Below are 22,509 nucleotides of genomic sequence, written 5' to 3' on the forward strand. Positions count from 1 at the left end.
CCCAGCCTACAAACTCCTAAGCACAGATCCTACCACCTACCTAGAAAAAACCACCAAATCTAAAATCAAGGCCTCTCCCATCAGCGAAGAAATCCAGCAAAAAATCATCCCCAGAGAAAAATCTTCCATATGTCCAAAACTCTATGGCCTTCCAAAAATACACAAAGAAGGAATACCTCTCAGGCCAATAGTCAGTTCTATAGGCTCCCCTCTACAAAACCTTGCCAAATTTTTAGCCAAATACCTTCAACCATATACAGAAACTATTACCTCATATGTTCAAAATTCATCCCACTTTATACAAATAATTAAAAAACAAAACCTACAACCCGATGACCTACTTGTAAGTTTCGATGTCGTGTCCCTGTTCACACAAATACCTATTACAGAAGCCTTGACAGCTATCCAAGACAAACACAAACCCCCCAAATATATCCTAGACCTTACCAACCACTGCCTGACCAATACATACTTCATCTATAATGAACAAAGATATAAACAAATAGAGGGAGCCCCCATGGGATCACCTCTATCACCTGTCATAGCCAACCTCTATATGGAATATTTCGAAAATAATGCTTTAGAGCAAGCCAAATACAAACCCAAACTTTGGCTGAGATATGTTGATGATACCTTTGTAATTTGGCCACATGGTAAAGAAAAACTAGACAATTTCCTCACTCATCTCAACAACCTACACCCCAAAATACAGTTTACTATGGAAACAGAAATCAATGATCAACTTCCCTTTCTAGATGTACTGGTCTATAAAAAACCCAATGGCAGCCTAGGACATACTATCTACCAAAAGAAAACCCATACCAACCGTTATCTAAATGCACACTCACACCACCACCCCGCACAAATCACCTCAGTGGCCAAAACTCTCATCACCAGAACCAAACGCTTAGCTGACCATGAGCACTTAAAAACTGAATTGAACAAACTCAAAGATGTACTAATTTCTAATGGATTCAAAGAGAAAACAATAACAAACCTAATCAATAAAGAGACACCCCCCAAAAAACAAGATCAAGAACAGGACAATGGCACCACCATCCTTCCTTACATCAAAGGCACCACGGATAAAATTAGTAAAATTCTACAAAAACATAACATCAAAACCTCATTTTGCACTAACCAAAAAATATCTAATATCCTAAGGAGCCCCAAAGATAAAATCCAATTAGAATACCAAGGTATCTATGAAATCCCTTGCAAAACATGTGCAGCCACATACATTGGACAAACTAACCGAAGAGTGAGCCAGCGCATGGCAGAACATATGAATGCAGTCAAGAAACAGGAGAAGACCTCCTCCCTTGTCCAGCACATTAAAAAAACAGGGCACGAAATTGACTTTGAAAAAACTAAATTACTCCACAAAACAGAGAATTTATATAAAAGAATCTCTCTAGAAGCTATTGAAATTGAAAAAAGATCTTTTTGTTTAAATAAAAGGGATGATACCTCGCGCCTGCCAGAGATTTGGAAACCAGCCTTAAACAAAATAAACACCTCATTATAATCAATATGTCAATCCTTTAATTATTATGATTTTAGAATTTTATATTTGGAAATCAGACTTAAACAAAACACTTCATAATCTTCATGCCATTCCTTCTATAACCATGATTACACCAACCAATCAGATCACGGAAGCATAGTCACCCAATCTATTTGCTACATTCAAAGCAAATCTCCACCCCCACACTACATGCTAAGAAGAAATGTCAGTTGCTAATATTCATTTGCAAAAACACAAAGATTGGAACTCCAGCCTGATGATGGTGAATGTGATTTCACCGAAACGTCGCATAGACATGCAAAACATTACACAGGGCAAAACCCGAACTCAGAACAATCTACATACATATACCCGTGAAAATTTACGAAAACAAATATCTTGCCTCTACGGGGAGGACACTTTCCTACTGACTAGGACCTATGAAAAACTTGAAGTCAGAAAAGCCTCCATCTTATGTGATCTCACATTCCTACGCAACTGCAGGGACAAAAAAATAATTCCCAAATACTTCCAACTAAAATTCCACCCAAAAACCCCAACCATAGAGAGGATCCTAAAAAGAACTGAATTAGCCCTAATCAGAAATGAACTCCACAAAAAAAGATTCATACTTGATGAAATCAACAAAAGTCTACTCTCTCTTCACCTTAAAATCAGTAACCAAATACACCCTTTACTCTGGGATAAATTCAAACAAATATCAATCTGGAGGGCAGAAACAGAAACCCAATACAAAACAGACACACATAATAAGAAACTCCAAATACTAGAGGTACAGCAAAAACCCAGCCCTCCACAACAACTTATGACCAAAACAGTACATAACATACCAGACAAGATACTCACCACTACAGAAACCAATATTCTTTCAAAAGGATTTAATTTTGCAATAACTCCAAGACGAATACCAACTGAAAATATCATATGTGGAATTGAAACAACTTTACATAAAATCAACCCAGATACTGCTAACAAAATCAGACTCCAAGTCACTAATATTCTGTGCTCTAGTAAACCTCCAAAAAGCAACATACAGCAGGAAGAAAGAGAGGCACTTATCAATCTAAAGAAAAACCAGGATATAATAATTCTCCCAGCTGATAAAGGAAACTCCACTATAGTAATGAACACAGCAGAATACAAAGAAAAAATGACAAATCTACTAAAAAACCCAGCCTACAAACTCCTAAGCACAGATCCTACCACCTACCTAGAAAAAACCACCAAATCTAAAATCAAGGCCTCTCCCATCAGCGAAGAAATCCAGCAAAAAATCATCCCCAGAGAAAAATCTTCCATATGTCCAAAACTCTATGGCCTTCCAAAAATACACAAAGAAGGAATACCTCTCAGGCCAATAGTCAGTTCTATAGGCTCCCCTCTACAAAACCTTGCCAAATTTTTAGCCAAATACCTTCAACCATATACAGAAACTATTACCTCATATGTTCAAAATTCATCCCACTTTATACAAATAATTAAAAAACAAAACCTACAACCCGATGACCTACTTGTAAGTTTCGATGTCGTGTCCCTGTTCACACAAATACCTATTACAGAAGCCTTGACAGCTATCCAAGACAAACACAAACCCCCCAAATATATCCTAGACCTTACCAACCACTGCCTGACCAATACATACTTCATCTATAATGAACAAAGATATAAACAAATAGAGGGAGCCCCCATGGGATCACCTCTATCACCTGTCATAGCCAACCTCTATATGGAATATTTCGAAAATAATGCTTTAGAGCAAGCCAAATACAAACCCAAACTTTGGCTGAGATATGTTGATGATACCTTTGTAATTTGGCCACATGATAAAGAAAAACTAGACAATTTCCTCACTCATCTCAACAACCTACACCCCAAAATACAGTTTACTATGGAAACAGAAATCAATGATCAACTTCCCTTTCTAGATGTACTGGTCTATAAAAAACCCAATGGCAGCCTAGGACATACTATCTACCAAAAGAAAACCCATACCAACCGTTATCTAAATGCACACTCACACCACCACCCCGCACAAATCACCTCAGTGGCCAAAACTCTCATCACCAGAACCAAACGCTTAGCTGACCATGAGCACTTAAAAACTGAATTGAACAAACTCAAAGATGTACTAATTTCTAATGGATTCAAAGAGAAAACAATAACAAACCTAATCAATAAAGAGACACCCCCCAAAAAACAAGATCAAGAACAGGACAATGGCACCACCATCCTTCCTTACATCAAAGGCACCACGGATAAAATTAGTAAAATTCTACAAAAACATAACATCAAAACCTCATTTTGCACTAACCAAAAAATATCTAATATCCTAAGGAGCCCCAAAGATAAAATCCAATTAGAATACCAAGGTATCTATGAAATCCCTTGCAAAACATGTGCAGCCACATACATTGGACAAACTAACCGAAGAGTGAGCCAGCGCATGGCAGAACATATGAATGCAGTCAAGAAACAGGAGAAGACCTCCTCCCTTGTCCAGCACATTAAAAAAAACAGGGCACGAAATTGACTTTGAAAAAACTAAATTACTCCACAAAACAGAGAATTTATATAAAAGAATCTCTCTAGAAGCTATTGAAATTGAAAAAAGATCTTTTTGTTTAAATAAAAGGGATGATACCTCGCGCCTGCCAGAGATTTGGAAACCAGCCTTAAACAAAATAAACACCTCATTATAATCAATATGTCAATCCTTTAATTATTATGATTTTAGAATTTTATATTTGGAAATCAGACTTAAACAAAACACTTCATAATCTTCATGCCATTCCTTCTATAACCATGATTACACCAACCAATCAGATCACGGAAGCATAGTCACCCAATCTATTTGCTACATTCAAAGCAAATCTCCACCCCCACACTACATGCTAAGAAGAAATGTCAGTTGCTAATATTCATTTGCAAAAACACAAAGATTGGAACTCCAGCCTGATGATGGTGAATGTGATTTCACCGAAACGTCGCATAGACATGCAAAACATTACACAGGGCAAAACCCGAACTCAGAACAATCTACATACATATACCCGTGAAAATTTACGAAAACAAATATCTTGCCTCTACGGGGAGGACACTTTCCTACTGACTAGGACCTATGAAAAACTTGAAGTCAGAAAAGCCTCCATCTTATGTGATCTCACATTCCTACGCAACTGCAGGGACAAAAAAATAATTCCCAAATACTTCCAACTAAAATTCCACCCAAAAACCCCAACCATAGAGAGGATCCTAAAAAGAACTGAATTAGCCCTAATCAGAAATGAACTCCACAAAAAAAGATTCATACTTGATGAAATCAACAAAAGTCTACTCTCTCTTCACCTTAAAATCAGTAACCAAATACACCCTTTACTCTGGGATAAATTCAAACAAATATCAATCTGGAGGGCAGAAACAGAAACCCAATACAAAACAGACACACATAATAAGAAACTCCAAATACTAGAGGTACAGCAAAAACCCAGCCCTCCACAACAACTTATGACCAAAACAGTACATAACATACCAGACAAGATACTCACCACTACAGAAACCAATATTCTTTCAAAAGGATTTAATTTTGCAATAACTCCAAGACGAATACCAACTGAAAATATCATATGTGGAATTGAAACAACTTTACATAAAATCAACCCAGATACTGCTAACAAAATCAGACTCCAAGTCACTAATATTCTGTGCTCTAGTAAACCTCCAAAAAGCAACATACAGCAGGAAGAAAGAGAGGCACTTATCAATCTAAAGAAAAACCAGGATATAATAATTCTCCCAGCTGATAAAGGAAACTCCACTATAGTAATGAACACAGCAGAATACAAAGAAAAAATGACAAATCTACTAAAAAACCCAGCCTACAAACTCCTAAGCACAGATCCTACCACCTACCTAGAAAAAACCACCAAATCTAAAATCAAGGCCTCTCCCATCAGCGAAGAAATCCAGCAAAAAATCATCCCCAGAGAAAAATCTTCCATATGTCCAAAACTCTATGGCCTTCCAAAAATACACAAAGAAGGAATACCTCTCAGGCCAATAGTCAGTTCTATAGGCTCCCCTCTACAAAACCTTGCCAAATTTTTAGCCAAATACCTTCAACCATATACAGAAACTATTACCTCATATGTTCAAAATTCATCCCACTTTATACAAATAATTAAAAAACAAAACCTACAACCCGATGACCTACTTGTAAGTTTCGATGTCGTGTCCCTGTTCACACAAATACCTATTACAGAAGCCTTGACAGCTATCCAAGACAAACACAAACCCCCCAAATATATCCTAGACCTTACCAACCACTGCCTGACCAATACATACTTCATCTATAATGAACAAAGATATAAACAAATAGAGGGAGCCCCCATGGGATCACCTCTATCACCTGTCATAGCCAACCTCTATATGGAATATTTCGAAAATAATGCTTTAGAGCAAGCCAAATACAAACCCAAACTTTGGCTGAGATATGTTGATGATACCTTTGTAATTTGGCCACATGATAAAGAAAAACTAGACAATTTCCTCACTCATCTCAACAACCTACACCCCAAAATACAGTTTACTATGGAAACAGAAATCAATGATCAACTTCCCTTTCTAGATGTACTGGTCTATAAAAAACCCAATGGCAGCCTAGGACATACTATCTACCAAAAGAAAACCCATACCAACCGTTATCTAAATGCACACTCACACCACCACCCCGCACAAATCACCTCAGTGGCCAAAACTCTCATCACCAGAACCAAACGCTTAGCTGACCATGAGCACTTAAAAACTGAATTGAACAAACTCAAAGATGTACTAATTTCTAATGGATTCAAAGAGAAAACAATAACAAACCTAATCAATAAAGAGACACCCCCCAAAAAACAAGATCAAGAACAGGACAATGGCACCACCATCCTTCCTTACATCAAAGGCACCACGGATAAAATTAGTAAAATTCTACAAAAACATAACATCAAAACCTCATTTTGCACTAACCAAAAAATATCTAATATCCTAAGGAGCCCCAAAGATAAAATCCAATTAGAATACCAAGGTATCTATGAAATCCCTTGCAAAACATGTGCAGCCACATACATTGGACAAACTAACCGAAGAGTGAGCCAGCGCATGGCAGAACATATGAATGCAGTCAAGAAACAGGAGAAGACCTCCTCCCTTGTCCAGCACATTAAAAAAAACAGGGCACGAAATTGACTTTGAAAAAACTAAATTACTCCACAAAACAGAGAATTTATATAAAAGAATCTCTCTAGAAGCTATTGAAATTGAAAAAAGATCTTTTTGTTTAAATAAAAGGGATGATACCTCGCGCCTGCCAGAGATTTGGAAACCAGCCTTAAACAAAATAAACACCTCATTATAATCAATATGTCAATCCTTTAATTATTATGATTTTAGAATTTTATATTTGGAAATCAGACTTAAACAAAACACTTCATAATCTTCATGCCATTCCTTCTATAACCATGATTACACCAACCAATCAGATCACGGAAGCATAGTCACCCAATCTATTTGCTACATTCAAAGCAAATCTCCACCCCCACACTACATGCTAAGAAGAAATGTCAGTTGCTAATATTCATTTGCAAAAACACAAAGATTGGAACTCCAGCCTGATGATGGTGAATGTGATTTCACCGAAACGTCGCATAGACATGCAAAACATTACACAGGGCAAAACCCGAACTCAGAACAATCTACATATATATATATATATATATATATATATATATATATATATATATATATATATATATATATATATATATATAACACCACTAAAACTCTCATTGTGTATTGGACAAAATTAATAAATTAATAAATTAATAAATTAAAATTAATTAATTGTTGTGGGAACTGTTGGTATATCTCAGAAGTAGATTGGACTATGGTCTTGACATTCTAAACAATAAGAAGCTATTTACTTAAGACCTGTTACTTTATCTTAGTGGGGATAAGAACTGCAGTCTTAGGAATATATACTTCATGGCATTTTTTGAATTATTTTCTCTTTGGGAATATAAATATTGAGAAACAAACCTTAGAAAGGTTTCTGTAGAATTTTTTTTTTTTAGCAATAGCAACTCACTTTAAAATGCCCAGGTACAAAAGCAATATATTTATATTCTTGGTCTATATAAATATAAAATATAAAATACTTTTATATTCAAAACATTTCTGCTTGTTTTAGAAATGGAAAAGAAATGGAAATGGAAGGAGGTGCCATTTTAGAAAAGGACGTGGATGTACATCCTACACGAGGCAGAACAATGTATTTTAATTTTGTCAACAAACAGGAGGCAAGTGGCATTGGTAATTATATCCCTTTCTCTAAATGTTGAAGAACCTTGAATCTCATCAAGATCGGGGGGGAGGGGGGGATGAGCTGTTTTTCATGATCCAAAGGCAAGCCTACCTAATCGCTACATTTATTATATAGAGAATTTGAATGTCTTTCAAGTTTCCCACACTTTAAATTAATTCATCATTTTTCATGACAATAATTAGCTTCTAAAATATTTTAGCAAGTCGCCATCCTTCCCCCCCCCCCCCCCAGAAACAATCTTGTCCTTGTTATCACAATGCCACATTGTTTCAGAGCTGTAAAGTAGATGGGAAGGACTGCGGTTTGGGGGGGAAGGGTAGATGTTTCTTTCGGATTTTTAAAAATGTCATATTTCCATTTTTTGGTTTTGAATACTATTTTTCACCTGTTATTTATCTCAAAATTGATGACATGATGATGTTAATTATCATCAGTCACGGTCAGAACATTTTAGCAAACTGTACAGAAAGGAGATTTTATTTTGGGACTTCGAGATTTATTTTAGATTGGGACTCTCTCTGTGTGTGCAGTTATGCATCAGTATAATCCCACGCACACAATTATAACACAATTATTCCAACTGGTTCAAAATATCTTCATAAGATATTTGTCTCTGCTTTTGATTATTATTATCTTTTTGGTCAGCCTTTTGATGTTTTCTATTATCTTAAGAAAGTGAAACCTTCAAGTAAATATTTTATCTCTTATATAGCATAAAAGCATCATGCAAACAATCAGTATGCCATCTGCTAAAGAAAGCATCTTCCTTCTTTATTAAATCCCCACTGATTTTCATCTTTTTATATTGACACTAAGTTAAATGCATGCAACTACAGAAACATTTATTAGAAGCTTTAATGGATCAAGCCATTTGTTAATATGCTTTATTTAACCTGTGCACTCTCAGTTTCCATGTTTAACAATACACACACACACACACAAACACAGGGAGAGATATTTGAAGAGCACAAAATAGTAGAAGCTCTGAGAAAAACCAAACATTTCATTGACAGCATTCATTTCAAGTACCTGTGTACAAATTCCCGTGTGCAAACATGTCAATCATATAACGACAGAATGCAAATTGATCTGGCAGAATAGAAGGAGGGGGGAAAGAGCAATAAGACATAATTAGATTTTTTTTAATGAAGTTTTTTTTTTAAGAGTACTGCACTGGAACGCTTAATGATTTGTTAATTTCTTGAAGTAACCAAACATGATAGCATGATGTTTCTGTGTCCTTTTAAAGATTCTTCCACGGAAAATTTCTTCAGGCTTTCTCTACAAATACGATATTTCCAATGGCCAGGACTTTCTAAATCAGGTGTAATTTTAAGGACCAAATCACCTATTCTTTTCCTTACCTCCATCTTCCTAAATTAGTCACCTTCCATAAGAGTTGGGACTAAAATGTCTAGACTTATTCATCAGCAGGGCGAAAGGCCGTAAAAAGAGCCAGGGTGGCGCAGCAGGTAGAGTACTGTACTGCAGGCCACTGAAGCTGACTGTAGATCTGAAGGTTAGCTGTTCAAATCTCATCACCGGCTCAAGGTTGACTCAGCCTTCCATTCTTCCAAGGTGGGTAAAATGAGGACCCAGATTGTGGGGGCAATAGCCTTGCTCTATTAAGAAGTGCTATTGCTAACATGCTGTAAGCCACCCTAAGTCTAAGGAGAAGGGCGGCATAAAAATTGAATAAATAAATAAAATAAATAAATAGCTGGGAGTTGCAATCCCAGATCACATAGAGAATGCCAGGTTTAAAAAGTGCTGGAAATTATTCTTTTTTTCTTTGCACATGAGTAATCTAGATGTTTCCAATATGGACATTTAAACTAACTAAGGGATAGACAATGTGAGGCTTTTAAGAGATGACCGAACCACTATATCCAATAGCCCTAGCTATCATGCTCAATGGGGAGTAAAGTTTTGAGTCCAGCAACATGAAGTGGCATTCATGGCATCGGACCAGAATATCTCCGGGACCGCCTTCTGCCGCACGAATCCCAGCGACCGATTAGGTACCACAGGGTTGGCCATCTCCGGGTCACATAGACTAAACAATGTTGTTTGGCAGGTCCCAGGGGAAGAGCCTTCTCTGTGGCAGCCCCGACCCACTGGAAACAGCTCTCCCCTGAGATTAGAACTGCCCCCACCCTCCTTGCCTTTCGCAAACTCCTTAAAACCCACCTCTGCTGTCAGGCATGGGGGAACTGAAATATCTTCCCCAGGCCTATACTGTTTATGTATGGTATGTTGTGTGCATGTTTTTTAAATTATGGGTTTTTAGCTTTCTAATTATTGAATTTGTGTTATACAGTATATTGTTTTTCTGTTGCTGTTGTGAGCCGCCCCGAGTCTGCGGAGAGGGGCGGCATATAAATTTAATAAATAAATAAATAAATAAATAAATAAAGTGGGCTGAACCAGGCAATTTAGTCCAAATGTTTCTGGCATTTATTTATAGGACAACTGTATTAAAATAGATATTAAAAAAATATCTATTGACAAGTGAAAATAGGCAATCAATAAAACCAGTGGTTCTCAACCTTTTCTTCACTCCTTACCTTTTGTGGTCATGGACCACAGTCACAGTACCCCAAGACTTAACTCAAAATTTAAATCGTAACATTTCTTCAAGCCTTCATGGACCCCCTGTGATAACATGGCATGCCCCCAGGGGTCTGCAGACCACAGGTTGAGAACTACTGAACTGTACCTTGAGCAAATTTATGCAATGTATTAATTAAACAGTGACAAATTTATATATACATAGGCTAAAATGCAGGGAAATGTGTTAAATAAAGCTCACTGTTCTATGTGTCAACTGTGCTTCAGAGGATGCTTGCATACAATCATTTTATAAAGAAATAGTATATAAATTTGAAAGTCAATGCATCAAATGCCTCCCTCCTCTCCCTCCTCCTCCTCTTCTTCTTCTTCCTCTTCTTTTCCTTCCTCTTCCTCCTCCTTCTCCCACACTTCCTTCTTTTTCTTGAAACAATGGTTGGAAGCTAACCAAAGAGAGAAATAACCTAGAACTAAGGAGAAATTTTGTAATGGTGAGAGCACTCAACCAATACAATAGCTTGCCTTCAGATATTGGGAGTATTCCATCAAGGAAGACTTTCAACAGGATAGATGGACATCCATTTGTCCGAAATGGTATAGGGTCTCCCGCTCAACCAAGGAGTTGGACCAGAAGACCTCTGAGATCCCTTCCAGTTCTATTATTTTATGTTCGATGTGTCTTCTACTTCTTCTTCTGTCCTAGGGCTGAAAAGGACTGGCTCAAAGTCACTCAGATGGTTTCATATCTAAGGAACGGTAGAAACCACAATTTCCCAGTTTCTAACCTGGTGCCTTACCCACTACATCAAACTGGCTCTCATCTTCATTTTAAAAAGCACATTTTTTAAAAAAAACACACCACACAAGATAAATCTGCATGTACAAAGTAAACATCTGCAAAATAATTGATGCAACATAATCATACATACATAAGTCCATAAATCCAAAAGAATTAACTTCTGTGATTATACGACTCCTATAAAGAATTTGCATTCAGAAGATAAATTTCCATTTGGCACAAAATATTTGTACTGAAAGACAACTTTGAAATTTACTACCCTCAGGTCTCAGATACATTTTTTTTTCTTTCACCAGAGCCAAGTTCCTTGCATCACTTCTAAGTTCCTGTCTCTAGTCACAAGCAGGGCTATGTGACAATTTTGAAAACCGCAATGGTCATTGGACTGTCAGCAGAGCTTGTAGTGGTCATTTCAGCATAATTTTAGTTTTCTGCTCCACAAAAACAAACATCTTCCCTTTCCTTTGGGCAGCATTTGGGATCCAATTATAAAAAGAGTTTGCAGACCATTTAAAATTAAAACATTTTGAGGCAGAAGAAAATTAACTGCACGATAAATCTGTATGGCAGAAAATGATTTATCGATTCTAATTTATTTTCTTATTCAATTAAATAAAAAGTATTAAGTTTATTTTTAATTTATCTGCAGCTGCCACAAAATAAAAGCTACTACATTCAACAGATGGGAAATGTTGGGCTCTAGTTGAAGAATTTAGGTCAAGTTTGCCTTTCTGGGCTCTTCACAGGCTATTTCCATTAGCAATGCTTTTCTACTAATTCCACTGGAAAGAACTGGATGTTAAGCTTTATGAATTGCCACCTCTGATATTCATCTGGAAGAGGAATGCACAAAAATATCAGTTCTGGTTTCCACTGAGGTCCAAATTAGAAAATCACAAGTTGTATTGCCCTGCTCCAATCTCTGATTTTATTTCCCCTGGCTTTCCTGGAGCACTCACAGGGCCACCATGCATTATGATCAACTGGTACGGGAGAGGATATGTAACCCTTACCCCCCAGCATTTCCATTGTTGAAAGCTCATACTCCTTGGCAGGCAATCTTTGGTATAAGGTCAGTACTGAACCACAGTCCAGGATGAATGAATTTTTTTAAAAAAAATAATCAAAGGAATTGGGGAAACCATTAGGTTTCTCACATCACAAATATAATCCTGATATCTTAAAATTATTTTTAATAAATAACTAATTGCAGCAGTTTATATAATTTGCATATTGTCTAGTTTTGCTTTGCCGTTTCCATTCCATTCTTTCTTTGGAAAACTCACATTACCTCCTGGTCTTTAAAAAAAAAATCCCGTCAGAAAAAATCATGTGCACTGCGCTAAAGGGTTGATTTATGCTTATGACACGTGTGTGTCAGTTTTCAATTTAAAAACTTTACACTGCACATTTCAATTATCTTTCAGTCTATTACACCATGTATTACATTTCCAGACCTTTTTTGGTGGGAGGATGGAGGAAGGGACAGCAGTGGAACCAATCAATTTTTGTTCGCCTTTAGGATGTGTCTTTCACTAGAATATTGGATTTGACAAAAGACCTGAGGATGAAGACTACCAGTTTTACACTTCATTCTATCAATATTTTTTCCAACACAAACTGGATAAGATTAGAACCACAACCTTTGGTTATATGTGTAAAACTATGGTACCTGCACTGTAGTTTGCATCAGACATTGATCTGATGGATTATGAGTAGCATTAAAAACAACATTTACTGTTGTGAGCCGCCCCAAGTCTTCGGAGAGGGGCGGCATACAAATCTAATAAATTTTTATTAAATTAATTATTATCAATATAGTATATTTCATCACTATTTCATGTGTAAACTTTCATGTAGCCATTCTGCCTAAAATATTTTTTAAAGCTTTCTGTCAAAATTCACACATTAACACATTTAAATATATGTATTTATATTTTCCTTATAAAATATTTATAGCAGCATTATCTGATAAAGACACATCTAGCCATATTTAATCATAAAGTGCAGATTTTAAAGAAGATTAATAGTTTTTTTTAAAAAAAATTGACTGAAATTCAGGGAAACACAAAATCTGAAGCAATGCCGTAGAAAATGTCTGGGAAAAGGTTTGAAAGCCAAATGTTCCTCTCTTTATCTACATCTAGAGCAGGGAAATCTCTTTTTTATTATGCAGAAATGACATCGTAGGGAAATGCAGAAATCTCACAATTTTAATTTTTGTTCTGATGGATTGCAGCTTGTAGGGCAATCCCATGCTCAGGATTGCTCTGCCAAAGGAAGAAATATTAAGTTCATACAATCTTCCTACCATAACCCTATCAGCCCTTTGTCAACTCAGTACATGTTACTCAAACTGAAAGCTCATTCAGAGAGTAATGAGAGCAATCTCTTCAGATATGAGCTTACCACCAGTGCTCCCAATTTCTATATGGCACATCTGTCAAAAAGACAGAAATGATTGAACAGGTCAGAAAAACGAATATGAAGGAATAGTAATGCTAAGGTTCAAAGATTTTTTTTAAAAAAAAATAATTCTAAATTTTGATTTTGTTTTCTAATCTGCTATGGCTAAAGAATAATATTCATATTCATAGTGCAATTAATTGGGACATATATTTTTTTCAATCTAATTTTTGTACAGATTTACAATATTCATACCCTTTAAGCTTTCTGGATATAACTAACACTGTTCTGAGTGCAATGCAAATTCACAAGGAAATAAAAGACATAAAATGCATATATTAGGCAATAGTGTGCACAAAAATGTGTTTATTGGAATAAATATGGACATAAACACATAATATTATGAGAAATTGGTTGGAGAAATACAAATACCAGAAAAGGTTTGCAGAAATAGGCATGCAAAAATAGAAACCCAAATAAAAAGACCAAGAATTTTAATACAAATTTGGGGATTAATTATTTGAACTTTTTGGGAAGCATCCAGACTAGCAAGCAAGAAGGCTAAATCACAGGGCTAAAGACACTAAACAACTATAAAAGGGCAAGAACCAGCCCTCCCTGGATTCCATGGAGCCTTATCTAATTATTCCCAGGAAAGAACTGCTAGACTAAAGAGATTCCTGTATTATAGGCATATTATAATAAAGTACAGTGATACCTTGCCATACAAACTTTTCAAGATACAAACCCAGGGTTTAAGATTTTTTTGCCTCTTCTTCCAAACTATTTTCACCTTACAAACCCAAACCACCGCCACTGGGATGCCCCGCCTCTGGACTTCTGTTGTCAACGAAGCACCCATTTTTGCGCTGCTGGAATTCCCCTGAGGCTCCCCTCCATGGGAAACCCCACCTCCAGACTTCCATGTTTTTGCAATGCTGCAGGGGAATCCCAGAAGTGCAAAAATGGGCGCTTCGCTCGCAATGGAAGTCCGGAGGTGGGGTTTCCCAGCGAGGGGAGCCTCAGCGAAATCGCAGCATCACAAAAACATGGAAGTCCAGAGGTGGGGTTTCGAGGACTTCCGTGTTTTTACAACGCTGCAATTTTGCTGAGGCTCCCCTCGCTGGGAAACCCCACCTCCGGATTTCCGTTGCCAGTGAAGCCATTTTTGCGCTGCTGAGAAACCCCTGGTGGGATTCCCCCACCGCATCACAAAAACACGGAAGTCCGGAGGTGGGGTTTCCCATGGAAGGGAGCCTCAGGGGAATCCCAGCAGCACAAAAACGGGCACTTCGGCTGGCAAAAGGGGTGAGTTTTGGGCTTGCATGCATTAATTGCTTTTCTATTGATTCCTATGGGAAACATTGTTTCGTCTTACAAACGTTTCACTTTACAAACCTCATCCCGGAACCCATTAAGTTCGTAAGATGAGGTATCACTGTAGTTAGCTCAAGTTCTACACATGTGGACCTACTTGTTCGTGCCTGATAAATCTTTTTAAAAATGAAAAATCCATTCTTGACACGTTTAGTTGTCTCAAAAAAAAAAGATTTAGATAAGAGGGCTTGAAAATTAAAGATGATGCACAAATGTTTTTCATTTAGATATGTTGAAATCCTGTATAGTCTTTCAAAGGAATAGGAAGAATTTTAAAAATTGACATGTGCTGTCATTTTAGTTACATGCATACCTTTTTACTGAAGAGATAATCCTAATAATTTCTAAGAAATAACTCAGATTATGGGACCTAACCATAAACAGATTTTAAAATATAGCGTTTTTGCACAGCATGAAGGTGAATAGGAAAACTTTCATTTCCCTTTCCCTCCCTTTTTCTAAAAAGAAAAAAAATAGCAGGAAGGAGTCTACAAAAATCCTAAGCAGTTCAAATTGAAGATTTGTATGAAATTTTCAAAATTCTGTAAATCATTAAAAAGATACATCTTAAATGCTAATAATACACGTTTTGTCTACTATTTCCCCATGTGAATCCTGAGGTTTTCAAAATGCCACTAACTGTGCTTAAAAGAAAAGCATTAGTAGACTTGGGAGAGGTCCAACATTGGAAGTAGGAGAAAAAGAAAAACAAGAATGGAAATTCAAAGGGCAGGGAAGTTCAAATGAAGTTGAAAACAGCTCATTTAGGATTGATTCTTCATGCTACTCACCAAAAGCTGGTTGGGTGACTACAAATATGAGAAAATGAACATTAGAGACTGTGAATTGGAATATTTTTTAAAACAGAGAATGGTTGACTGGAACCACAAGCAAGAACTAAATCACTTAAAAAGAAAGCAATGAGAAAATGGAATGTGTTGAGTGGAAGTGGAAAAGTAAAGATATCCATCTAAGAGAAAAAGAAAGAAGTCTAGATTGAGTCTTTGTCCATTTGGACAAAGAGTCCAAATGTTAGTTGTGTCCTATCTATAGATTTCTTATTGCATTAAACTAGCTACTCTGGGATGTTTGTTTTTTTAATGAGCTAGATAGGTTTTTAGAATCTATAAGAACACTTACTCTCAGGGGTTCCTCTTGGAGATTGGCACAGGAGTGAAAAACAAAGTTACTTAAGTCTTTTTTATTATATTTTGGCTTTTATCTGCTTGTTATATATTTTAACTCAGAGTTTCCCAACCTTTCTGCCTCTATGGACCGGTGTGTGGGGGAGAGGAGATTGTTTTGCTAGAGCAGTACAGTTGGAGCACACAAACTCAGCTGCTGCTCGTGCACATACTCGTCCACCAATTCCACAGGCTGGTTCAAATTGGCTCTTGAGGCCCAATAGTAGGGCTTGGCCTGGGGGTTGAGGACCCTATTTTAACCTACCAGATAACAGCCCTGAGACTGAGGAATAGATGGATGGATTCAAAAAAAGAAATGTACATTCTAGAAACATATCTCACAGAAGAGCCGACAAAGGGATTGGCTGGCTGGCTGGCTAATGATGTCAAAAGCTTTCAGAGAGGTCAATCTTTCCCATGCCTCAATTTTTCTTCATTCAATGCACTTATTGTAGAAAGAGTTATAAATTGCATAGATCTCAAAATCTATATTCCCCAAATTCTGTCTACCTTTATTATTTATTTTATTCTATTCTATTCTATTCTATTTTATTATTTTATTTTATTGGATTTAAATGCCACCCCTCTCCAAAGATTCGGGCAGCTTACAACAAATAAAAAAGTACAATACAATATAATCATCTAAATCCAATTAATTTAAAAACTAAGTGTACTCATCTTTAAAACCCAGTATTGTTTAAAAGAACAATTCTCACAACAGCCATATGTAACATTCATAGGCCAGGGGGCTGGAATCTAATCGCCTCAAGCCTGGCTGGATAGATGAACCTTAAAACTCTTGCGGAAGGCGAGGAGGGTGGGAGCAGTATGAATCTCTGGGCGGAGCTAATTCCAGAGGGTCGGAGCCCCCACAGAGAAGACTAAGCCCTGCCAAGTGACATTGTCTAGTTAACGGGACATGGAGAAGGCCGACTCTATGGGACCTAACCAGTCACTAGCATTCATGCGGTAGAAGGCAGTCCCGCAGGTAATCTGGCCCGATGTCATGTAGGACTTTATAGGTCATTACCAACACTTTGAATTGCATCTGGAAACCAATCAACAGCCAATGCAGTCCGTGGAGTTTTGGAGAAACATGGGCATGTCTAGGAAGGCCCATGACCGCCCGCGCAGCTGCATTTTGTACGATTTGTAGTTTCTGAATGCTCTTCAAAGGTAGCCCCATGTAGAGAGCATTGTAGTAGTCGAACCTCAAGGTAATAAGGGCGTGAGTGACTGTGAGTAGAGACTCCCTGTCCAAATAGGGCCCTTTATCCCTTTCTCATTCCATTTCCTGACAAATTCCCTGCTTAGATTTAAGAATGTGAATATATATACTATTATACTTATACTATTTCCTGTATTTTATCTTACAATGGATATATGTTTTTCCCAGGCATGTTTAAATTCAGTTACTGTGGATTTATCAACCACGTTTGCTGGAAGTTTGTTCCAAGGATCTACTACTCTTTCAGTGAAATAATATTTTCTCACGTTGCTTTTGACCTTTCCCCCAACTAACTTCAGATTGTGTTCTCTAGATGGGTTGCTAAAGGTTGCTATTCCTTCTGTTGGACAAAGTAAAGAGGTTTCACATCTATGTTCTTATTCTGGAAATACTTTTGAAGTGAAATTTGTTCCTAAAAGAATTATTAGTTTTTAAAAAGTAGACATTAGTGATCAAAGAGGAAGACACTCCCCCTCCTCCTTCTCATAATTATGGATAAATTCTTTCTAAAAAGGGGAATCTGAATTCCTTTCTGCACTTCAGCATTTCTTGGTGACCTGCTCCTCATATTGTTTACCTTGATGATCGACTTTTTCTCTGACTGCCAAGGCAGTCTCCTTTTTTTCCTTGGGTTTTGGTGATGTAACTTCTGGTGCTTTGATTTCCTTGGTCTTTAGTCTTTCAGGTGCCTTGGCCTCGGGTTTTTTTTCTTTCACATCTTTTTTAATCTTTTCTTCAACTTGGATGCTCTTTTTATCTGCATGCAACATAAATGTTTTAGGTTCAAAAGTCACTTTTTCCCCACAAATCCTTGCCATGTGGCATTAAAAAATATCTTCAGTACAGCTTATGAAGCTTTAAATGACCACAGTGCCGTTATTAACCATCAGTGGAAAACATAAACTGCAGAACAACTGTTTTAAGTACACAGTTTGAACAGGATTTAATTCTTAGCTCAAATATCTATAGATTTTTATAAAGTAATTTCAAGAGAACAATGCCTAGGTTTTTTTTACTGGCACTAGGACACACTTGTATTTAATTAAATATTGTTTATCTAGTTTTTTGAGTTAAACAAAACAATAGCATGACAATAGCAAAATAGTAACACATCCAAACAATTCTTAAATGTCTTAATATTTAACAACAATTATTCTTAAGATTTGAATTCTGCACAATAGAAGAATAAAGTAATGTTTAGACAATGACTTTCCAACTTGTCCATATCCACATATGTAAATTTCAAGTCACAGAATTCACAATTTTGGCTGAGAATTTGGAGAGCTGAATTCCATATTTTATGTGATTCAAACTGATGTTTAAATCTTGCTGGCTTCATCATTATTTTACTAATAGCTTCCTGGAGTGATTTGGACTCTGCATTAATATTCTTGCTATATGATTACAGAAGAAGTTCATTCCTGAATATTATTAACGACTAAAGAAATACCTTTTGTGACAACTTTTTCCCCCATCCTTTCTTGCTGTTCAGTTTTCATTTTTTCTGTTACTAAAATGAGAAAATGATTTTGTTTTAACAATCAATCTATAAAACACAAATATTAATTTGTTCATTTAAGAAAAAGTAATTCATGGGGACTGAGAATCCCATACTATGGAATGATACTGTGGATTTAATTCAAAGATAAATATCAAAATTTTATGTAGTCTTCACTAAATATATTAACATTATTCATCACTTAATATAATATGTAAAAGTATACTAAGATACACGATCCTTAGTTTCTTTGAAAATGTTTTTTTACACAGGTAATTTTATTCTTTAGTTCCAGTATTCTTTAAAATGCAGAATGAGATGCAGAACACTTATGTAATCCCATCAATCATCTGCCACCTAACAATGTAGATAGTTCCAGACACATTTATTTTAACGGGTTTTCAATGGCAGACATAAATGTATGTATTTGTTTTATGATGTTTTAGTACAGATCAGTTCTCCTGATATGTTTGGTGCAAATTAAAAACTATGGAGTAATACAGTAATTTGATACAATAGACAATCACACTATTTACATAATATCAATCTTTGTATACACAAATCATTTTCAAGTGCTCCGTTTTTAAAAGAAAAGTTATCTATAAGAATGATCTGAATTCCCAGACCTGTAGAATGATGTAACTAGGTAAAACATACAAACTCCTGTAAACTATTCCCCATCAATACGGAGAGACAAAAAGAGAAGAACTGAGATCATCTACATCAGCCCAATTCTTTTCCCTGTTGACTAAAGAACATGCATTTGCAAAATAAATATAACCTGTATTGTATTTTATTTTATACCAAAGCAGAACAGAGCAAGAGAGCAATAAAATTACAGAACTGTTATTCCCACTGTGAGAAAGCAAAAGCTTGTTTTAAACAAGAGAGAATAGATAAGTCTAAAGGCTAACTTCTCCATCTCAGAAACAAAATGGGATTTCCCACATCACCTGAGACTGGATTTTTCAGGACATTCTCCCTACTACTTTTATTATAAAGTATTTGCTTTCTAATCTTTCATATACATTGGGGGGAAGAAAACATTGCATTAATGAGTTTACATCATTAAATAAAGATGCAGGAGTGTCTCTTACAGTCTAATCACGATTAAGCTAAATTGACAGAATGTAGAGGTACGGTTAATAAAGTAATTCTTGGCCCTTGGAGAATTGTAATAGCAAAGGTGAGAAATTTGCTACCTGAATATGGAGAGGCAGATCACAGTAATAAGTGGAGTAATTTTCAAGTTATAACCTTTGGCAGAGAATACGGGAGCCCTTATTTTAACATCATTTGCCTTGAGCTGCCTTTGAAGGCAATTCAGAGACCCCAACTTGCACACAATTTATTTATGCATTAAATTTATATGCCACCCATATCACTCTATGAAGCCATTCTGGAGGGCTTACAAATAAAATGGGTGCCACAATAACACTTGGAGTTATGTACTGCTTCATAATGTTTTATAGCCCTCTCTAAGTAGTTTACAGAGTCAGCATATTGCCTGTCTCCACCTCCCTCCCCTCCCCCCAATATTTTGGGTCTTCATTTTAGCAACCTTGGATGGACGGAAGGCTGAGTGACCTTGAGTTGGTGGGAATCGAACTGCTGGTATGCAATGCTGCATTTTAACTTCTGTGCCACATGCTTCTACCCTAATGTTCCAATGAATCACTTTAAAAAAATCAAGCCTATTCAGCCCTGGTGAAGCAATGGCAAGGTCAGAAACAACCGCTTAGAGCTTCTGAGTCTAATTCATAACATTGGAACTTTATTTTTCAAGCATTTTCCAATATACAACCAATCGGGTGTGGAAACCATAAGATTTCAAGAGCAGTTTCCTGCTGAAATCACATAAATTTATTTTTCTTCCTCAATCAGACCTTAGGAATTATTCTGCTTATATTGGGAAAGTTAGACCTCTATTGGTTTATTTGCTGGTGGAGCCTGAGGCTCCAGTTCCTAATGTAGCAAACCTAATTTTACCAGACTTGATGCAAGATGCTTTGTAAGCTGCAGAAAATATACAATTTATATAATTTGCATGATATCACCTTTATGCAAATGACAGAATGTGTGCCATTTGTATTATTTCTGTGCAAGTCATTATTTATAAAGAATAACCCCACAATGCCTTATCGGCATTCCTGAATATCCTTCCCCACATTTTACTCTGTTAAAATGGGGTTTCAATCAAATTATTGCTGTCAATGTTGAAGTTGGAGTTTTATTTTGTTTTAAGGTAAGTGGCACTCTCCAAATTACAAAAATCAGGGAAAAGATCATAAATATACCATAAAATGCCATTTTATGTTATCTACCAAGAAACCATTTCCATTAAGTTCAATAGGATTATTGCAATCTTGCATCCATTTTCTTTGGAATAAGCCCTACTGAATTCAGTGAAAATTACTTTTGAGTAGACATGTGAAAAATATCCAATCATCCAATGGTGATGATTCAGAACTGGAAAAATGAAATAGAGGAGGACCCTGGAAGATATATCTATTAGTGGCTAACATAGTAGGAGATGAGAATGTAAGGGGGTGTAGTTATATTGTATAAAAATAAAATGAGTAAAGACAAAAAGTAAGGGAAAGAAATATTATGGTTGAAAGTAAAAGAAGAGATCCAGGCAACATCTTGCTCATAATATAGATATGATAAAAGGGGGGGAAGAAGAAAAAAGAAGTAATATAAAATTAAATAAAACTGAAAAAAATGAGGATGATTACTATCACCAATATAATTTATAATATTAAATATGTTTCTCAGTTGCATATTGAGAAATAAATTATAGGTGATAAATAATTGAATGCAACAATGGAAAAAAAGTTGGAAGATGGAGGAATGGAGTGGATTGGAGAAAAGTAGGGGAGGGGAGAAGAGAAAGGTCGAGGAAAAAAAGAGAGAAGATGAAGGAAGAGGGAGGCAGAGAGGGGAAAGAAGAGAGGGAAAGAAAGGGAAGGGATAAAAGGACGAAAGGAGGAAAGTATGGAGAGAACAGGAGGAAAAGAAAGAAGAAAGAAGGGAAATATGGTTTTTGCTGCAAAACTGGGGGAAATATGATAAATATTAAAAAGTAAACAAGAATAAATTATTTGGTTGATTTGACAGCAATATAATTAATATTATAAGGGTCTATGTCACAAATATTAAAAATATTATTAAATGAATATAATTAGATTTGAATGAGAAATATAGAAATACAATTGGTATATATAGATGCATGCATGTATATGTACTCTGACACATTGTTTAAATTGAAAATGGAATTTCTGTATTATAAAATTAAATAAAAATTTATTTTAAAAATCCAATTTGCCTGGAATATGAGGTAGAGTTAACACTTTTATAGTAAGCACCTAAATATAAAAACTTTAAGGTAAGTTTTATCCTACCCTTGCACACAGATGAATAGTGAAGAAAATGAAACCAACGAGAAACATATACTGTAGATTCCTCAGTACTTTTTCCCAAAGTTTAATTAAAAAACACAATGCCAATAAAAGGAATTGCAAACATACTCTCTCAGAACTGTTACTCTACAA

At 36.1% G+C, this 22,509-nt stretch overlaps 1 protein-coding gene across 1 annotated transcript in view; it reads right to left on the reverse strand.

Annotated features, from left to right (window-relative positions):
• Positions 1-22,509, reverse strand: part of LOC139175001 (triadin-like) — a 94,347-nt gene that overhangs the window by 60,972 nt on the left and 10,866 nt on the right. Inside the window, exons 4-6 of the mRNA XM_070765832.1 lie at positions 18,908-18,967; positions 18,035-18,214; positions 8,922-8,981 (exon numbers count right to left, since the gene is read on the reverse strand). Of these exons, the coding sequence (XP_070621933.1) occupies positions 8,922-8,981; positions 18,035-18,214; positions 18,908-18,967 (300 nt within the window). The remainder of the gene's footprint in view (positions 1-8,921; positions 8,982-18,034; positions 18,215-18,907; positions 18,968-22,509) is intronic.

The sequence above is a fragment of the Erythrolamprus reginae genome, chromosome 1 (assembly GCF_031021105.1).
Source record: "Erythrolamprus reginae isolate rEryReg1 chromosome 1, rEryReg1.hap1, whole genome shotgun sequence".
NCBI lineage: Eukaryota > Metazoa > Chordata > Lepidosauria > Squamata > Dipsadidae > Erythrolamprus > Erythrolamprus reginae.